Raw genomic sequence first — 18,956 nt, forward strand, 5'->3', positions numbered from 1 at the left:
GCAGCAGATTTCCCCTCCATTTACGACGGGGGCAATAACAAAACTAGGAAGACTGCGAATCAAATAATTTGACCAGACAACTAAATTAGTCAGTCAACTGACACCGAGTTACAGAAAGGCCATCATAATCGTGTTTGTTCTGAATCCTGGTATCTTATTGTTCTTGTTTCACAGTTTTATTACCTGTAATATCGATGGATCATTTCAACACAATTTGTGGTACGGGTCACTCTTAAAAAATTTTAGGACAAAAATCTCTGGATGCAAAAGACATTTCCTTTTTCGGGAGGAATGGCATTCAAGCCAAAATTTCAATAAGTACGAAAACAAGAAAACTGGTTCTCTAGACAACTTTGGAGGCTCAATCGTCAGCTTGTAAGCACAAAAACGATTCACAAGAAAGGTCAAAGGGTAAATCAACCGTAAATAAATAAAGCGTTAAAAAATACATGCACAGAAAGAGAAGACTCTTCTGTTCAACACAAACATAACATTTTAAATATATATATAGATATAATTAATTCTCACTTTTACTTCATTGCAATATTTTTTTAAAAGCTGTAAAAAATATTGCATACAACAAATTTATAAGGAATCCGTTTGTTCATTGTCAATACAGACACAGAAGAAGCTGTTTAGTAGTACAACAAGTTGCAGCTGAAAAAAAGTATGAGAAATCAGTAACGATCAACGGTGTCAACGTATGAGCAAGGAGCTTCAACACTTTGCCATCACATCTCGCTGATCGGCGATTTGTTTTAGTAGAGGTTTTACGGCGCTCGCAACAGCATAAGGTCATATGAGCGCCACAGGATTAGAGATGTTACAAGAGAGTAACAAACATAAAAAAAGAAGGAGGGGAGATAAAGACGATAGATGTTCGATAGGAAAGAAGAAGCTAACCACACCAGAGCACCCGCCAGCCAACCACCCACTCCGATCAGCGATGTTTACCACCCAGTTTCTTTGGATTTTCCCCAAAATGTCTTTGCCTTCTGATGGCAAGAGTTTTTACTATATGAGCCTTGTGATGGCAAAGTGTTAACAAAATTTTTTTAAATTGTAACAAAGCCAAACAATACAAAAAAGGACAAAGTAAAAGAATGCTGTAACTGTAAATAAGCGATGGATGGATGGATGGATGGATGGATGGATGGATGGATGGATGGATGGATGGATGGATGGATGGATGGATGGATGGATGGACTCAGGACCCATGGGCTAGCAACAAGTTCAAGGTCGCTGCCGCGGCCGTCATGTTCTGTCCACTTCGACAAAAGCTGACAATTTGCTAAAGCTAAAGCCTCCTCACTCTTTACATTTACTTTGTTTTTTTCTCAACGACACACCTTACTACTACCACCACACTAAGTCCTCATTCTTTCCATTTGGTGTTTTTCTTAACCCTCCAAGTGTCACTAATAAATATAGGCCAAATAGCCTGCGACGTCGGGTGGGGGGGGGGAGGGAGGGGAGAGATTATACGATTTCACCATATTATGTCGGAAAATGCTTGAGAAAAGACGAACCAAACAAGTAAAGACCAGAATCTATAGGCCTACTTTTTCAGATAGTAGAAGGTAAATACGAAGAGGAGCTCATTTGTGCAGGAGTTGAAATGTTTGGCGAAATAAAAGAGGAGAAAATTGAAACGAAATAGCGACTCAAATTACAGCAACTTAAATTGGCTGTGACACCACAAAACAAAAAATTACCAGTACGGCTACCATTACTCACTGTCAACACTAGGAGGGTTAAAGAAACAGCCTACGACTATCATACCATGTCCTTACCCTTTTCATGTCAGTTTTTTTTTTTTTTACTTAAAGAAACACCCAACTACTACGTATGTACGTCTACACAGAGAAAAGGTCACTTCACACTTGGTGCTCTTGGTCCCTTGACAAGACACTGGGCTGAAATCAAATGTTACGATAAGATAGAAGGAATCAGGCACTCGTCAATTTTGGGGCATATGGAGTTATTTGTATCATCTTAAAGCTCATTCATTTGTCTAGCATTTGGTGAAAAAAATACCCATCTATCTGGAATAGAAGTCGAGATATTTGCCATTGAAAGAGGTAGGGGTTGCCTGGTGTCAGAGGTAAAATTAGCGAGAAAATGGCGGCCAAAGTTTAGACACCTCCAAAGCTCGAGTGTCCTTGGAGACTAGAAATTTGCATTTTTTGTGCCTTTGATCAGCATTTTTCCATAAAATCCACACAGAAATGTGTTTTTAAATGGACATAACAGGAGTTGAGCTCCCCCCCAAAATTTTTTTTTTAATTGCCCAACGGCCAAAAAATTGCCGTTTTCTTCCATTTCATTACATTGACAAGCGCCTGATTTCACCACGCTGCCTCCCAAATTGTTTTGATAGAAGCATAAACCGTTTCAGACAAACATGCTTACACACACACACAGAGCGAGTGCCTTAGAGTTTGAGAGCAAAGAATGGTGATCCTGACAGGATGCTTTGATACATTACATACACAGAGACGCAGAGAAGAAACAAGAAAATGGACACAACGGTGCAAAGAGGTATTGCAGAAGAATAAAACCCCGAAACAATCCATTGCTTTGAGCATCACATAAGATTGGGAGGCTGGTAAAGCTCTTAGCCTACTGCATGTTGTTGTTATCGATCCAGTAGCCTACTGCATAATAACAGATTAAAATACAATCCACACCCAGCACAAATATTTCATACATTTGGTACAAGTCGCAGAGCATTCACCATAGCATATCTATAAAGGGTCAAATAATTATTGCAGTTCTATCTTGAATTGAAGAGTAAAAAAGATGAGACGAAAAAAATATTTTAAAAAATTAAAAAGTGAGGTGACGGACAATAGTCTACACCTGATCTTTCCAAGCAGCTGTGAAGAAATCAGAACAAAACCCATTGTAGGACGAGACTATGTTCTGTAGTACATATATTAAAGAAAAAATATGTGTCCTCGTCTGTCTGTGTATATCATCATCTGAATAAATTAGGCGTGTGTCAAAAGGAAAATGAACAACTCCAATGTCTTTTTTTTTTAATTCACCGTTTAGAGCAGGGCCAAACAGTTACTCAATTTTCTTGTGTTGGCGACAAAATTGTCAGTTCGCTAAACACTCAAACGCTTCCACAGAATGCCCACCAAAATGCCTCTTGTTTTTTTCAAAAACAATATTTCCATCTTCATTCATTTGAAGAAGAATACATTTGTTCGATACAAAAAGCAAGCCACCGCTGGCTTTGAATATTAAAAAAACCGTAGAAATAGTTAGTGGAATTATTACAATTTCAAACAAATAATTAACAAAAAACTCATGCAAAGCCTAACTACACATTAGGCTTATAAATTGCTCTTCACAGAAGCACATTGTAGCCACTTCCTGAAAAATAAATGTAACATCGCACAGTGAAAAGAGACTACACATCTCCTCCGACTGACGACACATTCTGCCACCAGCTATCATGCACTAAGGATGCTTTCAGTCACATATATCAAATTTATGTGACACACAAGCACATTTTTTTATACGCACTCAAGAACGAGCAATGCCATATTTTTGTCTTCACACTGACACCTCTCTCTCTCTCTACCAAAAATGTTTCTCTCCCCTTTCACAACCCTCTTCAGTCTAACCTGTTCTTCCTTTACAATTTGAAAATGTAAGAAAGGGCATATTTGGTCGCTTTTAAGGACAAGCAGGCTAACCCACATTTCGGGGGTTTCCAGAAATCTTGACCTACTCCAAAAGTGCCCACTACCTATAGGAGAAGATTGCTTTCATTGTGTGTTTAGTTACAGAGAAAACTCTCTAGTCTTTTAAAGATAGATTTCATATGTCCAAAAAACTTTACCTTTGATTTTCTCAAATCAGCATTTTTCGTAATAGCCCCCTTGTGCTTCAAAGCGACCAATTTTCCGTCAGAAGAGGGTTCAGTTAAGGGGAGAGGAAAACTACTCGTATTTGACACAAATTGTTTCACAAACACAAGCACATGCACACAATGAGGTGAGCGGACAGCCTTATTTTCCTTTCTTGCTTTCCTCCTTCTCGTCTAAGCCTTTCACGTTCCCATTTTTTACATGGCCGTTCGCTGAAGAACCATTGGCCCCTCCTTTAGTTCTCTGCAAAGCGAAAGCAAAAGAAAATAATTAAAGTCAGTCTTCTTCTTCTTCTTCTCGATCGCATAACACTTGAAGTCTGGAATCTGTCATAAATTGGGCCGTCCTGCTCAGTATTAAAGTCAGTGAAAAGAAACAAAAGAGACGTGTGTAAGACATCATGCAAAGATATCTCAACTATTTCATTTCTTCTATTCATCATCATCATCATCGGCTAAAACAGCACCTGGACATGGATGGCTAGTGCCTCTATAAATAAATCATTATCGCCTTTCCCACCCTGAATACTGCTTTCAAACTCAAAGTCAGTTCTCCATCCCTAAACCAAGCACCATTAATAATCAAGCCTAATGAAGCCTAACCAATATGTACACCACAGACACTGGCTCTTAGGTTCTCCTTTCACCCAAGTCAGGAGTGAAAGATAATTAAAATATTCCACCTCTCAAAGATGTTCAGTCGAGTTTAAAAGTTTTGGAAAAAGGGACGGTCATGTTCTGAATGTTTCCGCAAGCAGCTTTATCAACAAATGAACCCACTACTTCCAAAGTCTTAGTTTTAGTAAGAGTTTTACGGCGCTTGCAACACAATAAGGTCATACAAGTGCCGAAGACTACAGGCGTTACAAAAGAGTAACAAAAACAAAAAAAGAGAAGGGGAGACAAAGACGATAGATTTTTATAGGAAAGAAGGAGCAAACAACACCAGAGCACCCGCCAACCACCCACTTCCAAAGTCTATTTTCCATCCCTTAACCTAATACCATTAATAATTCAGCCTAATGAACCCTACCTACTACACCACAAACACTGGCTCTTAGGTTCTCCTTCCACCCAAGTCAGGAGTGAACGATAATTCAAATATTCCACCTCCCAAAGATGTTCAGTCAAATTAAAAGATGTGGGAAAAGGGGAAGGTCATGATCTGAATGTTTCTGCAGGCAGCTTTATCAACAAGTGAACCCACTGCTTTCAAAGTCTGTTTTCCATCCCTGAACCCAACACCATTAAACTGTCCCCGTGGTTTTATGCCCAAAAAATTCAGAAATTATGCAAAATGAGCCGAAAAATGTGAAATCATGTGATTCTGTAAATTTTAACAAAGAATGATAAAGGAAATGCATAAAACCCCGGGGACAGATTAATAATTCAGCCCAACGAAGCCTAACCACAACACCACAAACACTGACTCTTAGGATCTCCTTCAAACATTCCACCTCTCAAAGATGTTCCCTCAAACTAGAAGGGGTGGGAAAAGGGGACGGTTGTGAGATCTAAATATTTCTCTACGAGTAGCTTCATCAACAAATGAGCCCATTCCTTTCTAAGTCTCTCACTCCATTGTTAAACTTATCCGTTAATAATTCATTTACAGAGTCACCAGCCATCCATGTCTTGGTGCTGATTTAGCCTCTTTCTCCTCGGTCTATCTTTCTGTCAATTTACTTTCTTTCTTTTTTAATAATTTTTTTTAACGCACCCTGTACCTGTGATTTTGAACCTGAATCTGTTACCAGGCATTGTAAACAAGCCAAACTCCCCCCCCCCCCCACCATATTAACCAACCATAATTAGCAATATCATCCTCACCCATAACAACGCCCCAATTAACAAAATAGAGATAATTTAGGAGGCTGGTTGCTTCAACGCCGCCTGTCAGGGCCAACCCCATCTGTGAGAGGGATGCAACGTACCAACAGAAAGACAGAGATACTTGATAACGACTCTCTCCATACAGGGATCAATTTCGTCGTGTCTTCCGCCTGTCACAGACGGCAAAGCACCTAACTGCTGCACCACAGGCGCCAATGTGTCTTTGTGCCAATGTGTCTTTGTGCTTGTTTGTTTTAGTATAGTTTTACGGCGCTCACAACTGCGAAAGGGCAGTTTAGTTTTATTAGTAAGTTGTTTATGGCACTTGCAACGCATTAAGATGTAAGAAGGTCAGATGAGCGCCAAGGGGTGGATGTCAACAGAGAAGTCCAAACAGGGAAAATCAGGCTTACTCTGCTAACCTCTCTAGCCTCAACAGCACAAAAGTCTGCTTCGACTATCAAGGCACTCCGGAAATAGCAGTTCACAAGAGAGTGACAAACATACAAAAGAAGTAGAGGAAAAATGACGACAGTAAGGATGAGGAAAGAAAAAGCAGCAGTTCCCCCTATGCTGTTCCGGCACAGTATAAGCATGACATTGATAAACCAGCCCATTTATATTAATTCTACTGTGCATAAGAGCATACTCATATTCCCCCTTTGTGAATGCAGAAAGACAGAGATACTCGATAATGACTCTCTCTATACAGGAAGCAATTTTGTCGTGTCTTCCGCCTGCCACGGCAAAGCTCTTAACTGCTGCACCACAGGCGCCAATGTGCAGTCCCCGTGGTTTTATGCACCCCGCATAATTTAGCAAAATTTGATATTTTGCATAATTTCTGATTATTTTCCTTTATCATTCTTTGTTAAAATTAACAGAATCTCATAATTTCACATTTTTGGGCTCAGTTTGCATAATTTCAGAATTCTTCTTGCATAAAACAATATGGAAAGAATGTGTCCTTGTGCTACGCCCTAAAGTTTTCCTCTTTCGGTTCTTGGATTTTCAAAGATACTTACTTTTTTAGTTTTAGTAAGAGTTTTACGGCGCTCGCATATGCATTAAAAAGAGTATACTTACTTTGCTGTGCTGCGCCTTGAGGTAAGCATGGAAATAAAAGTTGAGGAACAGAAGAAGGATGGTGAAGGCGTAAGTGATAAGGGCCCAGTGCATCCATTCGGGGAAGTTACAGCCCTGAACCACGAGAGACTGGAGGGCGTGAATGATGCCGGCCACAAACTGGATCTGAGAATCCGTGGCAGAATTGAGGTCAGAGTGACACGGTTATTTTCAGCACCAGGATTATCCGTGGTGATGATACACGAGGACGTCCAGTTTACGAGAGATGTTCGTTGCCGTGTTTTGTTGTGAAGAGCGAGGAAGTCAGAGTTCAAGTCCGGCCGATGTCCGTCACACAGAAGATCATGTCCAGTAAGCCAGGTAGGTGGTGGAGGGACGGAGATTGAGTGAGGACGAGCGAGTTTGGTTCCAGTTCGAGTCCATTATCCAGCCACAAGTCAGAGGCGCAGATGCCGCAGTTTAGGCAAAGATTTCCCACAAAATTTCGGGTCCAACCAGCCAGGCATTGAGACGACACGAACACAATCGTCACCAGTTTGATGGGTCATCACAGAGAGCATAATAGGGCCCAAGTGAAGAGGGGGGGCGAGAGTAAGAGTAAGAGAGGGAAAAAAAAACACGAAAAACAACATATTAGAAATAACGTAAGGCTTAGACTACGTTACCTTATCTTCTTGTTCACGTTTCCCGTGTGCTGCCGCCGGCGACGATGATTTGGGCTTGATGTATGCTTGCACGTAAAAGTTGACAAAGAGGGCAATGATGGTGAAACCATACACAATGCCAGACCACTCCATCCAAACGGGGTAATCGCATTCTACGTAAATTGACTGGCTGGCATAGACAAGTCCCACAAAGAATTGAAGCTTGAAGGGAGGGGGAAAAAAGAAAGAAAGAGATAGCAGAGGCTGAAGAAATTCCTTCAAAAACACACAGATTCAGCATTTAGTTCACCCATTATGCATTTGTCAATAAAAAGCAATGTGCTACCAAAGAATAAAGGCGTTCCCTAGCTGGAATCTCACTTGTGTCATAAAAATGTTAATGATCCTTTACAAGAATGAGGAAAGCTACAACAAGAATATTTTTAGTAAGCGTGTTGCTCAATTAGACCAGTCTAGAAGAAGAAGTATAAGCACATTGTTAAAGCAATACGCAATAAAAGACAGAAGGAAACAAATTTCCGTTGAGTCCACTGTCAAAGGAATGGAATGACAAATAAAGAATATTTCAGAAACTAGCATAGAAATCTACAGTTGCATAAAAATAGTCCAGGAAAAATTCTTACGTAAGATCAAAAAGAAACCAAGAGCTTAAAATCTTGAGAATTGGACATGGACAACAATAGTTTTTCAATGAAGAGAAAAGAAGCGCATGCAACAGTTAGCCACTGTAAGACTTAAATGAGAGCAGTACTACACCACTACTACCACTACTACAAGACTACACTGTTGAGTCTTGCCCCAACAAAGAATGGGAAAGCAAAAGTTTTTTTCTACGGCTTATGAAAAGTCAAAAGCAAACAAAGTCATACAGATTTTTCTTTTCACGATATTTCAAATACAAGTGTTGGCAACTACGTTGTTAATAGCAGATAATGTTTCATCTGAGCTCTGTAAAAAATGATCTTGTTCATTTCCACCTTCTCTGACTAAGGTCAAAGGACACAAAAAGACACCATTTCAACTGGTAGCTTTGATCAGGGATTGTTATAAGTGACACCCACTCTCTGAAAGTGCACCATATAAGCTGAAAAACTACGAGTAAAAAATGATCTTGTTCATTTCCACCTTCTCTGACTAAGGTCAAAGGACACAAAAAGACACCATTTCAACTGGTAGCTTTGATCAGGGATTGTTATAAGTGACACCCACTCTCTGAAAAGAGTACCATATAAGCTGAAAAACTACGAGGAATAAATGAAAACTCGGAAAGAACACCTTACATTCACGTATATCAGAATTTTAGTTAAAGTTGTTCAAGTGATTCATAGAAACCTTTTTCACAGAAACCTTTTGGAATTTGAAAATTAACACAAAGCTTCCTGCTGACTGAGCTGATAGCCTGGCCCGAGTGGCGTCATATGTGGTATTACAAAAATTTTATTTGATTATTTCAACCTCTTACTTTTCATTTAGTATGCACGTGTACGTCTTACTGCAGTGATTTAGGAGGTTAAGTTTATTTTGATATTCATTAAGATCCTGCATTTTATTTTCCACTCTTTGTCTTTCGTTTATACGTCCCTCGTTAAAAGCTTGGAAGCCTTAATTACTTCTATCAATGTTCTCAGGTATCAACTTTTTTACTTGAACACTTATTGACGAAAGCTTCAAACGAAAGTCAGAATAAAATTAGACATACTGAAACGGAAATGTTATAAGACCAAATAAAAAGTAATTTACAGTTAGAAAGTCCAAGGACAAGAAACTAGTAACTAAGTAGTAAGTAAAGTACGAGCATGCCTTTAAAAAAGTAGACCCAATGATGTGAGACTTTTGCAAAAGAAACGACTCTGACTGAGTCCTCTCATAACTGGTGCGAGATGAGAAACAGTTGTTAGAAGAACACAGCAAACAACAATATCATATCGAAATTTTAATTTTGAAAAAAAAGATATAAATTGTGACTTTCTCCAAGTCTGCTGAAAGCAGCTCCATTTTGAGCTAGGAAAAGTAAGTACAGAAGTGGACTCATTCCATGCAAAAACAGTAGAAATCTACTGACAAAAAGACAAGGAATTGATAGAGAAGCTATGTATCATCAAAAGAAAAGGCTGGAATCTGTATATATATATAACAAGGACAGGGGAGAGAAATGACAGAGGGGTGGAGAGGAGGAATATACAGAAGTATTTGAGTAGAGAGGTTGTGATCTTTGTACAGGGGTGTCTAGGCTAGGTAAAAAACTATCTTTTCATTAGTTTAAATCAAGAGGTCATGCAGTTTTGATAAAAACTCGAAACACAAGTTGGCGTATTTAGAAATCATAAGGTTTGGAATGGAGTGGCAAAGTAAACAGCAAGCCCAAATCACCATCTGGCACACATTGATATATCCAATGAACAAGTGTGGATAGGTACGTAAAGGAAAATCAAAACCCTTACCAACTAAAAGTTACAAAAAAACACATTTAGTTTTCAATAACACACTTAGGTTTTCCCAGAGCTCAAGGTTCTGAAAAGGTTTACGCAACAAAAATAGCAAGCCCAAATCATCATCACCTGGCACAAATCTGTAACAATTCAAACATTAGGCACGACTAGCATTTATCAAATAAAGAAGTTAAACAAATAGCAAATTTATTTGAAAAAACAAAAAAATAACAACTCATAAAGGGCATTGATGACAATTTAACAATACAAATGAAATCTTATATATCTATACCTTCCAATTCTACTGTGGTTTGATTTTCATGGCTGCACAATTAGCTTTATCTCTCAAGCAAGATCTACAAACTAATATTATAGCAACAAAAACAAATCAGTATCAAGCTGCAATGACCCTCATTCTAAGCCTAAGCACTGTAAAGTAATGAATGTGACTACTATTGCAATAGATAAGGTGTCTATTAATCAGGGATAACATTTTTAAGCGACTGCTGATAAAAAAGCTTGAAAATTTTTAAGTGCATAGGTTATGAGTAGAAACAAAATTTAAAAGGAGAAAATCTGCAATTCTGCTCTTCGTATAAATTGTAAGAATTAACATTCAACAAACAGACATCGTAATTGCATGGGGATATTTGTTATAAATTTTTCAACTATTTCCTCCTAAAACATTATAACAAATCAGCTCAAACTGCGACTACATCATAAAGATATGCATTGATGTCCTGAAGCACAGATTACGTAAGTCGCATGAAAAGCGAAATTTCTTGTGAGAAAGACAGATGATTTTCACCAACTGAACATTCCAGTAAGTTTTAAAAATCATTGCGTCAGACAATTCTCCGAAGAGAATGGAAAGTTGCATTAATTTTCCTCATATCAGTCAGGTTTTTGTACGTTGTAAAATGAAAACAGACTTCGATAATGAGTGCTAGAGATCATCAATATCAATTCTTGTTAATTTTGAGAAACTTAAAGCTAAATCAGACAGAATAAATTCCAAGTATTTTTGTTGTAGAAACTGCCAAAAGAATCAAACAAGGGAAATAATGCTGTGAAGCGTACAAAAATAACAGTCGCCGATATTATAAAAACAATTTAGACTTTCAAGGCTCTTCACTTTTTAAGCTTAAATTTTTTTTAAAAACAACTCAACATACTACAAGACACCATAAATATCCCTAAATTAAAAAACCACGAGTTCTTAATAGTTTGTGAACATTTAACACTGCGACTAACTGTATTTGTAGTGTATTTATAAGTATAGAGTTTTCACAGGAACAAGTTACAATCTTTATCAAAGGGCTTTGTTTGTTTAGAATTAAACAATTCTCATTTTAAAAAGAAATCTAGCAGGGGAACGCGAAGAAGAAGAAGGGAAAACTAACATTTCATGTTCAATTTTGTTACGAAACGGAAACAATCTTTAAACAATACTGGGATTTTTTTTTCCAATTTTTATTCTTGGAGTTACTAGGATTCTTTTTTCCTTCTTCGAGTTGCCCCTAAATCATTTGATAGAAGTTAGATATCATCAGCTATCCGTGCAGCCAAGAAAAATTTCCCTCTGGGATAATGAAGTATTATCTTATCTTATCTTATCTTCTTCAACAGATATAAGTTGTAGTGTGTGCGGGCTATGTTCAAGAGTGCCAGGACAGGAATAGACACACCAAAGATCGCCAACTCTACGTGGGACTACTTTCGTTAAAATGGATCAAATCAGTGCTCGTCAACATGAGTGTTACGCCCACTAATAAGTGATATAATAATAATAATGATGGATTGCATTTATATAGCGCATATCTACTTATGCAATGCTCTATGCGCTTAACATGATACATATTATGGATTTACAAATTAATTTTAAAGGCACATAGTATTACATACGATATGATAATATTGGTGGGTGGTGGGGGATCATGTGGATGGTGACAGCTATTATCTAATGTCCCGCTTAAAAATACGACATGTAGGTGGGCAGTGCAAAAATTTTAGCTTCCTAAAGATGGCAAAATAGGGTGCTGGCTACAAAAAGGTTGACTAGCACTAGGTTTTACAATGTAAATAAAGCAGAAACAACATGTGATAAACAGGTGTTGACGGTGTGATGGAAATGTTTTATACATTTACAGGTATGGGGGAGAGGGGAAAACAAAATACAAGTTTTAACAGTGGACCTCGCTTTCGCTCAATTATTTCCACTCACAACCTTGCTTTAAGTGCTCAGTGAGCTATCTAAGAAAAAAGAACGATCTTTGGTCATTAGTTTTAGTAGAGGTTTTATGGCGCTCGCAACTGCATAAGGTCATATGAGCGCCAAATCTTTGGTCATAATAGGTTATCAGGTGAACAAATTAGATCTACAAACATTATGAAAAGGTAGTAGTAGAGAGTATAGGGGAGATAGTGGGTGAGCGGGTTTGAGTGAAAGTCAATGAGTTATATGAAATATATCTAGGAAATTTGAATATTAGAATACTCCGACAAAGTATGAGTGTCCTTGGAAAAAGCCCGTTACACAAAGTCTCCTCACTTAATGGGTACTCAGAGATACAGTGAAAGACCTTGTCAGTATGCTAATGTTTGAGGTTTAATTGGCAGCTAGCATTGTATGCTTCCTGGGAAGCCAAAAACGTTTTTGATTGTAGGTCTAGGATCTGCTGTGACAATAACATTGATTGCAAAACACACAAAGCTGTCTGTTGAGCGGGGATATGCGCTGTACAAACACTTTTTTAATCACTTATTTCTAAGCTTCAACATGAGTCCAGCCTAATATTATATTAATAACATTAATCTGAGTTTCTTCTTTCTACCATTTAGCCAACACTGCCACAACAAAGCGTAATTTGGACAATAAAAGAAATCACAGACTGTTTTCACTTAAAACTGGGAGGCTTTTTATAAGACTCTAAGCACATTTTCTGCACCTCTTTCTAACATCTAAGTCAAATAAAGTCAGCCAGCTGTCCAGATGTGCTTAGCTCCAAAATTTTGACATTTTTATAAAAATTGTAATTTCTTCATCTGTGGTATCGCGCTCGCATGTGCTCGACAAATATTTTGTGGAATTTTGAATTCTGAATGTTTAAAAAAAAAAGCAAAAAGCGATACACAATGTAGGTAAAAACAAAATAAAGTTGTTCCCACATCCAATCCGGACATTGGGGATTGCCTTGTTAGTGAGACAACTTCCTGGGCCTTCGGCATATTGTGGTAGGGTGGCCAGTTCCTTTCCACGCGGCCTTTACTTCCCCAACTCGAAGTCAAGTATTCATTATTGCTGGGTGGGCAGGAAGGGGAAAAAAAAAATCTGTGTCCGAACCGAGGCTCAAACCCAGACTTTCCGCTTCGGAGCCGAGCACTCTAACCGCTCCGCCACCTCATCCTCACACAATGCAGGTGTACAACTATTAAAAGAATAAAACAGTTCTTTTCTTTCTCCTGAAAAATTTTGCTTTCTGGACTGAGTACTTTTGAACAGCTAGCTGACAATATTACGTGAAGCATGCCGACAAATTGAGTTACTTCTCGCAATCGAGCTTAAAGGAAAGAGATACAACATGCTTAAAAGGTGAAGTTTTCACAATTTATAAGTATGAAATAATGAAAGGTATGTTATATTTTACACTTTCCATCACAAGGCTCATATAGTAAAAGCCCTTGCCTTCAAAAGCAAAGGCATTTTGGGGAAAATTCAAAGAAGCTGGGTGGTAAACATTGCTGATCGGCGAGATGTGACGGCAAAGTGTTAAAGAATATGGCATCAATACAATATCTGCAAATTTGACCCTAGTGTCGATGTTTAGCCAATATCTCCATAATTTGTGGATTGCGAGAAGTAACTCATTTTGTCAGCACGCCTCATATAATAAAATATGTCCAAACAAACTACCATGGATCTTCAACACTGCTTCAACTATCCGTTCTCCAACGGTTCTAAGTCATTGTGTGTGCGAGCTGTGCTGAATTATAAAGTTCAAATGGCAGATTTTACTGAAGCTACACTTTGTTCAAGCACACAACGAACAACGAAACTAACAGAAACAGAAACTAGGAGAGGGGGAGGGGGAAAGAAGGGTGAGGGGGTGGGAGGAAAGGGGGGGGGGGGGAGGAGGAGGAAGGGTGGTAGGAGGAGGGGGGGGGGGGAGGCACAACAGAAAAAACCAAGCACTACTGACCAGCTGCAGGCGAGTGAGATAGCGCTTCCACCACAGGTACTTCTGGTATTCGGGGCCGAGGGCTGCCACTCCGTAGTAGGTGTACATGATCACGTGGATGAACGAGTTGATCATGGCACCGAAGAAAGCTGAGGACGTAACGGGTGAAATGAAACCAGGTCACTTTTCTCAGTTTGTTTTAGTAGAGGTTTTATGGTGCTCGCAACTGCATAAGGTCATATGAGCGCCAAGGGGTGAATGTCAACAGAGAAGTCCTTACAGGGAATCAGACTTACTCTGCTCACATCTCTAGCTTCAACAGCTCAAAGTATGCTTTGACTATCAAGGCACCCCAGAAATAGCAGGTCACAATAGTGTGATAAACATACAAAAGAAGTAGAGGAAAATGATGATAGTAAAGATTAGGAAAGATCAGTTCAGGCACAGTTATGAGCATGACATTGTTGGATCAGCCCATGTACAATTCTACTGTGCATTAGAATGAGAAATGTCCCCACTTTGGGAATGGCCTAAAGACACTTCAGTCAGTGGCACCGCCCCGCGGGGGTATCACTTTTCTCAATTTAGAAAAAAAAGAAGAAGAAAGAAAGAAAGAAGAAGAATCAATACGCCTTAACAAGTTGATCATTGCCCCCCCAAAAACTGATGACGCAACCGATGAAATTTAACCGTACAAAATATCTTAATACTGTGATACCTTCTTATGTGTTAGGTTTGCTGGTGAAACAAGGGAGGTGAACAAAGTACTGTCAACCTTGTCCAAGACTACCTCCTTTTGTCTGGTAGAAAAGTAGTCTTCTTAATAGATAATATCAATCATAATAATAATAATAATAATAAAAATAAAAATAAAAGATAGCATTTATTTAGCACTCTACCAATACAAGTATAAGATCTGGGCGCTGTAGTAAAACAAATAAAATCATTTTGCTTCTTTTAAATCATCTTTCTTGGGTTTTTTTTCTCTCCGATTGTCCATCCTACTGCAAAGGTATGAACTGGCTATGCAACCCCCCCCCCCCCCCCCCCGCAAAAAAAAAAATTCATAAACTTTTGGCAGCGTGTGGAAACCAGCACGCGCACACTCAAATATTTTTGGATTATAATAATGATCTTATGTACCTGGTATCAAGACTAAAAAAAAAAAAATACAACGCAGTATTCAAATCATTTCAGAAATCCGAATTTCTGGATTTTTTTCTTTCCTTCTTTGTAACGTCTACTGCCATTGTTAATGACCAAGAAAAATTTCCCCCTGCGAAAATGAATAAAGATAGTCATTGTCGTTGTAAACCGGCAGCTGGGCATGGCTACTCACACTGTCCTCCGGCGACCCACTTGACGCCGATGTACCAGATGGGGAACATGGTGGCGTGGTGGTAGACGTGCAGGAAGCTCACTTGGTTATTCTTCTTGCGCAGGATGAAGAAGACCGTGTCCAGCATCTCCACGCACTTGGAGAAGTAGAACCACCACAGAGCCTTGGCTATCTACAAGCCGCACCAGCCACGACGGTAGAAAGAGAATTAAAACATTAATCATTATGGTGAATCAGATTTCAAGCAAGAAAAAAAGAATTAAAACATTAAACATCATGGTGAGCCTGTGTACTTTATCTGGGGTTGAGCGCTACATAACTGCCAAATAATATTATTATTATTACACCATGATCTTTCTTACCTTATTTCAAATTTTGAAGGGTTTAACCAACTAGCCATATGTTTAGGCAAATAGGTTCTAGTAAAAGTTTTACTGCACTTGCAACACAATAAGGTCATATAAGTGCCTAAGATTAGAAGTGTTACAAGAGAGTAACAGACTGGGAAGATAAGGAGGATAGATGTTTGTCAGGAAGGAAGGAGCAAACCACACCAGAGCACCCGCCAACCACCCACTAGGCAGATAAGCACATCACTTTAGGAAAGGGAAAGGCACTGCTATCTGTGATGTTTGTAATCATTACACGATGCCGGCTGTTATTTCTTTTTTGTTTCTCTCTTTACCATGATAGCAACCTTCAGTAGACTGTGAAGAAGCTATACGAGCCGACAGATGAACTGAGCAGGACGGCCCAATTTATGACAGATACCAGTCTTCAAATGTGACGCGATCAAGAAGAAGAAGAAGAAGAAGAAGGTAGATTATGAGGTCTATAATAATTCTTCCTCCTTGGATGTTAAACGTCATCATCAGATCATGATGGGCAAACTTAATTCTATTATCATTATTATTATAATTACCATTATTATTATTACTATTATTATCTTTATTATTATCATTTTTATCATTATTATTATCATTATTATTATCATCATTATTATTATTATTACAAATTTTGCACTATCACTGGCCCGGTACCTATGGACAAATTCAGAAAGGGGTAATTGTAAATGATATTCATTTTGAGTTGGAGTAAAGAGAAGCACATCGACACAATAATGGTCACTTCAGGCTGAGGTGAATCAAGATATATATATATATATACAGAAACAACAGAGGGAAAGAAAAGAAGTAGGACCAACCAGTGGTGCCCCCCAACCACCGGCAATTGCTACACACACGTAAGTTAACACAGCACAACATACTGTGTACTCACCCTCATCTCGTAATGGTCGTACGTGTAGGACACGGGCTGGCAGGAGTAACTGTAGCCTAGAGCAGTTGAGGAAATAAATAGCTGTAGGAAAAAAGAAGAAGAGAAACAATAATCATTAATAATCAATTTGATTGTGCAAAACATCGTGGCATAGGATGAGAAAACTCCAATCAAGAAATTTGAAAAGTCTATTAATATCTGATATGGGGGTACAAAATAAGTGACCTCTCTGCCAAAACTTGCCCTCAGAACTCTCTTTATAGCTCAACCCTACCCCCGCCTTGTGTTTCTTTTATATCATAATGGCACTGTCAAAGACGACCACTTTTCTCCACCACAAGGGGTCATCGCCAGATACAGGTTTTTAAAAAGAGAATCCGAGCAAAGGAATGAGTAGCAAACCATGATCGTTTGTGTCTCTTTCAGATCTGGCACTTCACAACGATAACTGCCACAAAAAGAAATTCACTGACAATGATGATGGCAGGAGCTACATGTGTTTAAGCTAAACATAGTCTCAGGGTGACTGTTGGGCGACTTGGTAATTATAGCGGGACGTGGGGATCACCAGACTAATGACAAGTATTATTTAAAGCCTCGGTTGGAAATAATTGTAATATGTACAAATATTTTAGCCTCTTAAAAGTTGCCAAAGAGGGTGCTGGCTGTAAAAAGGTTGACAAGCACTGGTATAAAGGAAATGAAAACATTTACATACAAAAACAAAACACACAAAAAACAACAAAAAACTTGTCACTCACCTCTGTGCATATATGTAAGTTGATGAGAACACAGACGAAGTTGTAGATGACTAGAGTGTACTTGAGCTAAATAAAAACATTTACGAACATAAAAAAAACCTTGCCACTCACCTCTGTGCATATATGTAAGTTGATGAGAACACAGACGAAGTTGTAGATGACTAGCGTGTACTTGAGCTTGATGGCCTCGCGGCTCTCCATGATCTTTGGCACTACCCACACGAACAGCAGGTACAGAGCTGTGATGATCAGGGTCGGGGCGTACCCCTGCATGAGGAACCAGTCGGACACGCGCTCATCTGGGGAGAAAGAAGTTTAGATCTAGTCTTAATGTGTGGGTGGTTGTGTTTGTTTTTTGGGGGGGGGTTTTTGTGCTTTTTTAATTTTTAAAAATTGTCAAACTTGTCTTTTTAGTTTTAGTAGAGGTTTTGCGACGCTCGCAACTGCATAAGGTCATATGATTTGTTTTAGTAGAGGTTTTACGGTGCTCGCAACTGCATACGGTCATATGAGCGCGAGAAGATTAGAGGTTTTTGTTTTGTTTTTGTAAAGTGTTTTACGGCGCTCGCAACTGCATAAGGTCATATGAGCGCGCGGGACACACCTAATATTTTCAGTTGGTAGGAAATTTTGAATTTTGCCCGGGTGGCGGCCGAAGCCTACTCTTATCGATTTTAGACCACCAAGGGATCTTTAACGTGCGCAACTTGCACACGGGCCCTCCGAGATTTTTCGCCATTGTCCGAGAAGGCTAGGTGTAGATCTTTCCTACCAGAAGATCAGGGGTGTGGCTGAAAGACAGCAGTAAGAAGAAGCGAAGGAGTAGCAGTAGAAAGGCTGCAGAAAGAATAAGGAGCCCAGAGGAAGGGGCAAAGGAGGTGAGGGGGTGGGGGCAGAAAGAGGAGACGAAAGCAGACGACAGAACATTGCTAGAGAGCAGGAAATGAGGTGAAAGGAGACAAATTTAGAGAAGAAAATTTTTTGGTCACTACCCGGATTCGAACGCGGGACCTTTGAATGAGAGGCCAACACCTTAACCTCTAGGCCACGAGAGCCCCCTAGATTAGAGGTGTTACAAGAGAAAGTAACAAACATAAAAAAGAAAAAAGGGGGAGATAAGGACGATAGATGTTTGATAGGAAAGAAGGAGCAAACCACACCACAGCACCCGCCAAACACCCACTTTTGCTCTTTTTATTTTTAAATATCGTTAAACTTGTCACCCAGTGCCCATTACTGGCACGATCGGCTTGGTTCAGTTCCGTTAGGAAGGGGCGGCTAGCCAGCTCTCTCTCTCCCTCTCTCTCTCTCTCTCTCTCTCTCTCTCTCTCTCTCTCTCTCTCTTCTGGCGCTGTGGCGTCATAAACGGTCAGCAATGCCAACAGCACACAGGAACTCAACAGTCGCCCGGGGGTCCTTAAAAAGTGCTGAAAGTAGTGAAAGTGGGTTACTGAAATGTATGTCCCATACTGAAATGTATGTCCCATACTGAAATGTATGTCCC

At 39.2% G+C, this 18,956-nt stretch overlaps 1 protein-coding gene across 2 annotated transcripts; it reads right to left on the minus strand.

Annotated features, from left to right (window-relative positions):
- Positions 1-1,807: 1,807 nt before the first annotated feature.
- LOC101846377 (elongation of very long chain fatty acids protein 4) lies at positions 1,808-17,839 on the minus strand. 2 transcript variants are annotated; one of them, XM_013087092.2, is made up of 6 exons: positions 17,564-17,839; positions 16,692-16,772; positions 15,414-15,585; positions 14,096-14,223; positions 6,803-6,967; positions 1,808-4,127 (listed from the first exon to the last, which is right to left on the minus strand). In XM_013087092.2, the coding sequence occupies exons 1-6, from the start codon at positions 17,723-17,725 to the stop codon at positions 4,026-4,028; spliced, it is 810 nt and encodes a 269-aa protein (XP_012942546.2). In that variant the 5' UTR covers positions 17,726-17,839; the 3' UTR covers positions 1,808-4,025. The 2 variants fall into 2 exon arrangements, with proteins under 2 accessions (XP_012942546.2, XP_035827845.1); XM_035971952.1 differs by lacking the exon at positions 6,803-6,967 and adding an exon at positions 7,468-7,668 and having other exon boundaries at positions 17,564-17,834.
- Positions 17,840-18,956: the final 1,117 nt, after the last annotated feature.

Source organism: Aplysia californica, unplaced genomic scaffold (assembly GCF_000002075.1).
Source record: "Aplysia californica isolate F4 #8 unplaced genomic scaffold, AplCal3.0 scaffold00545, whole genome shotgun sequence".
Taxonomy (NCBI): Eukaryota; Metazoa; Mollusca; class Gastropoda; order Aplysiida; family Aplysiidae; genus Aplysia; species Aplysia californica.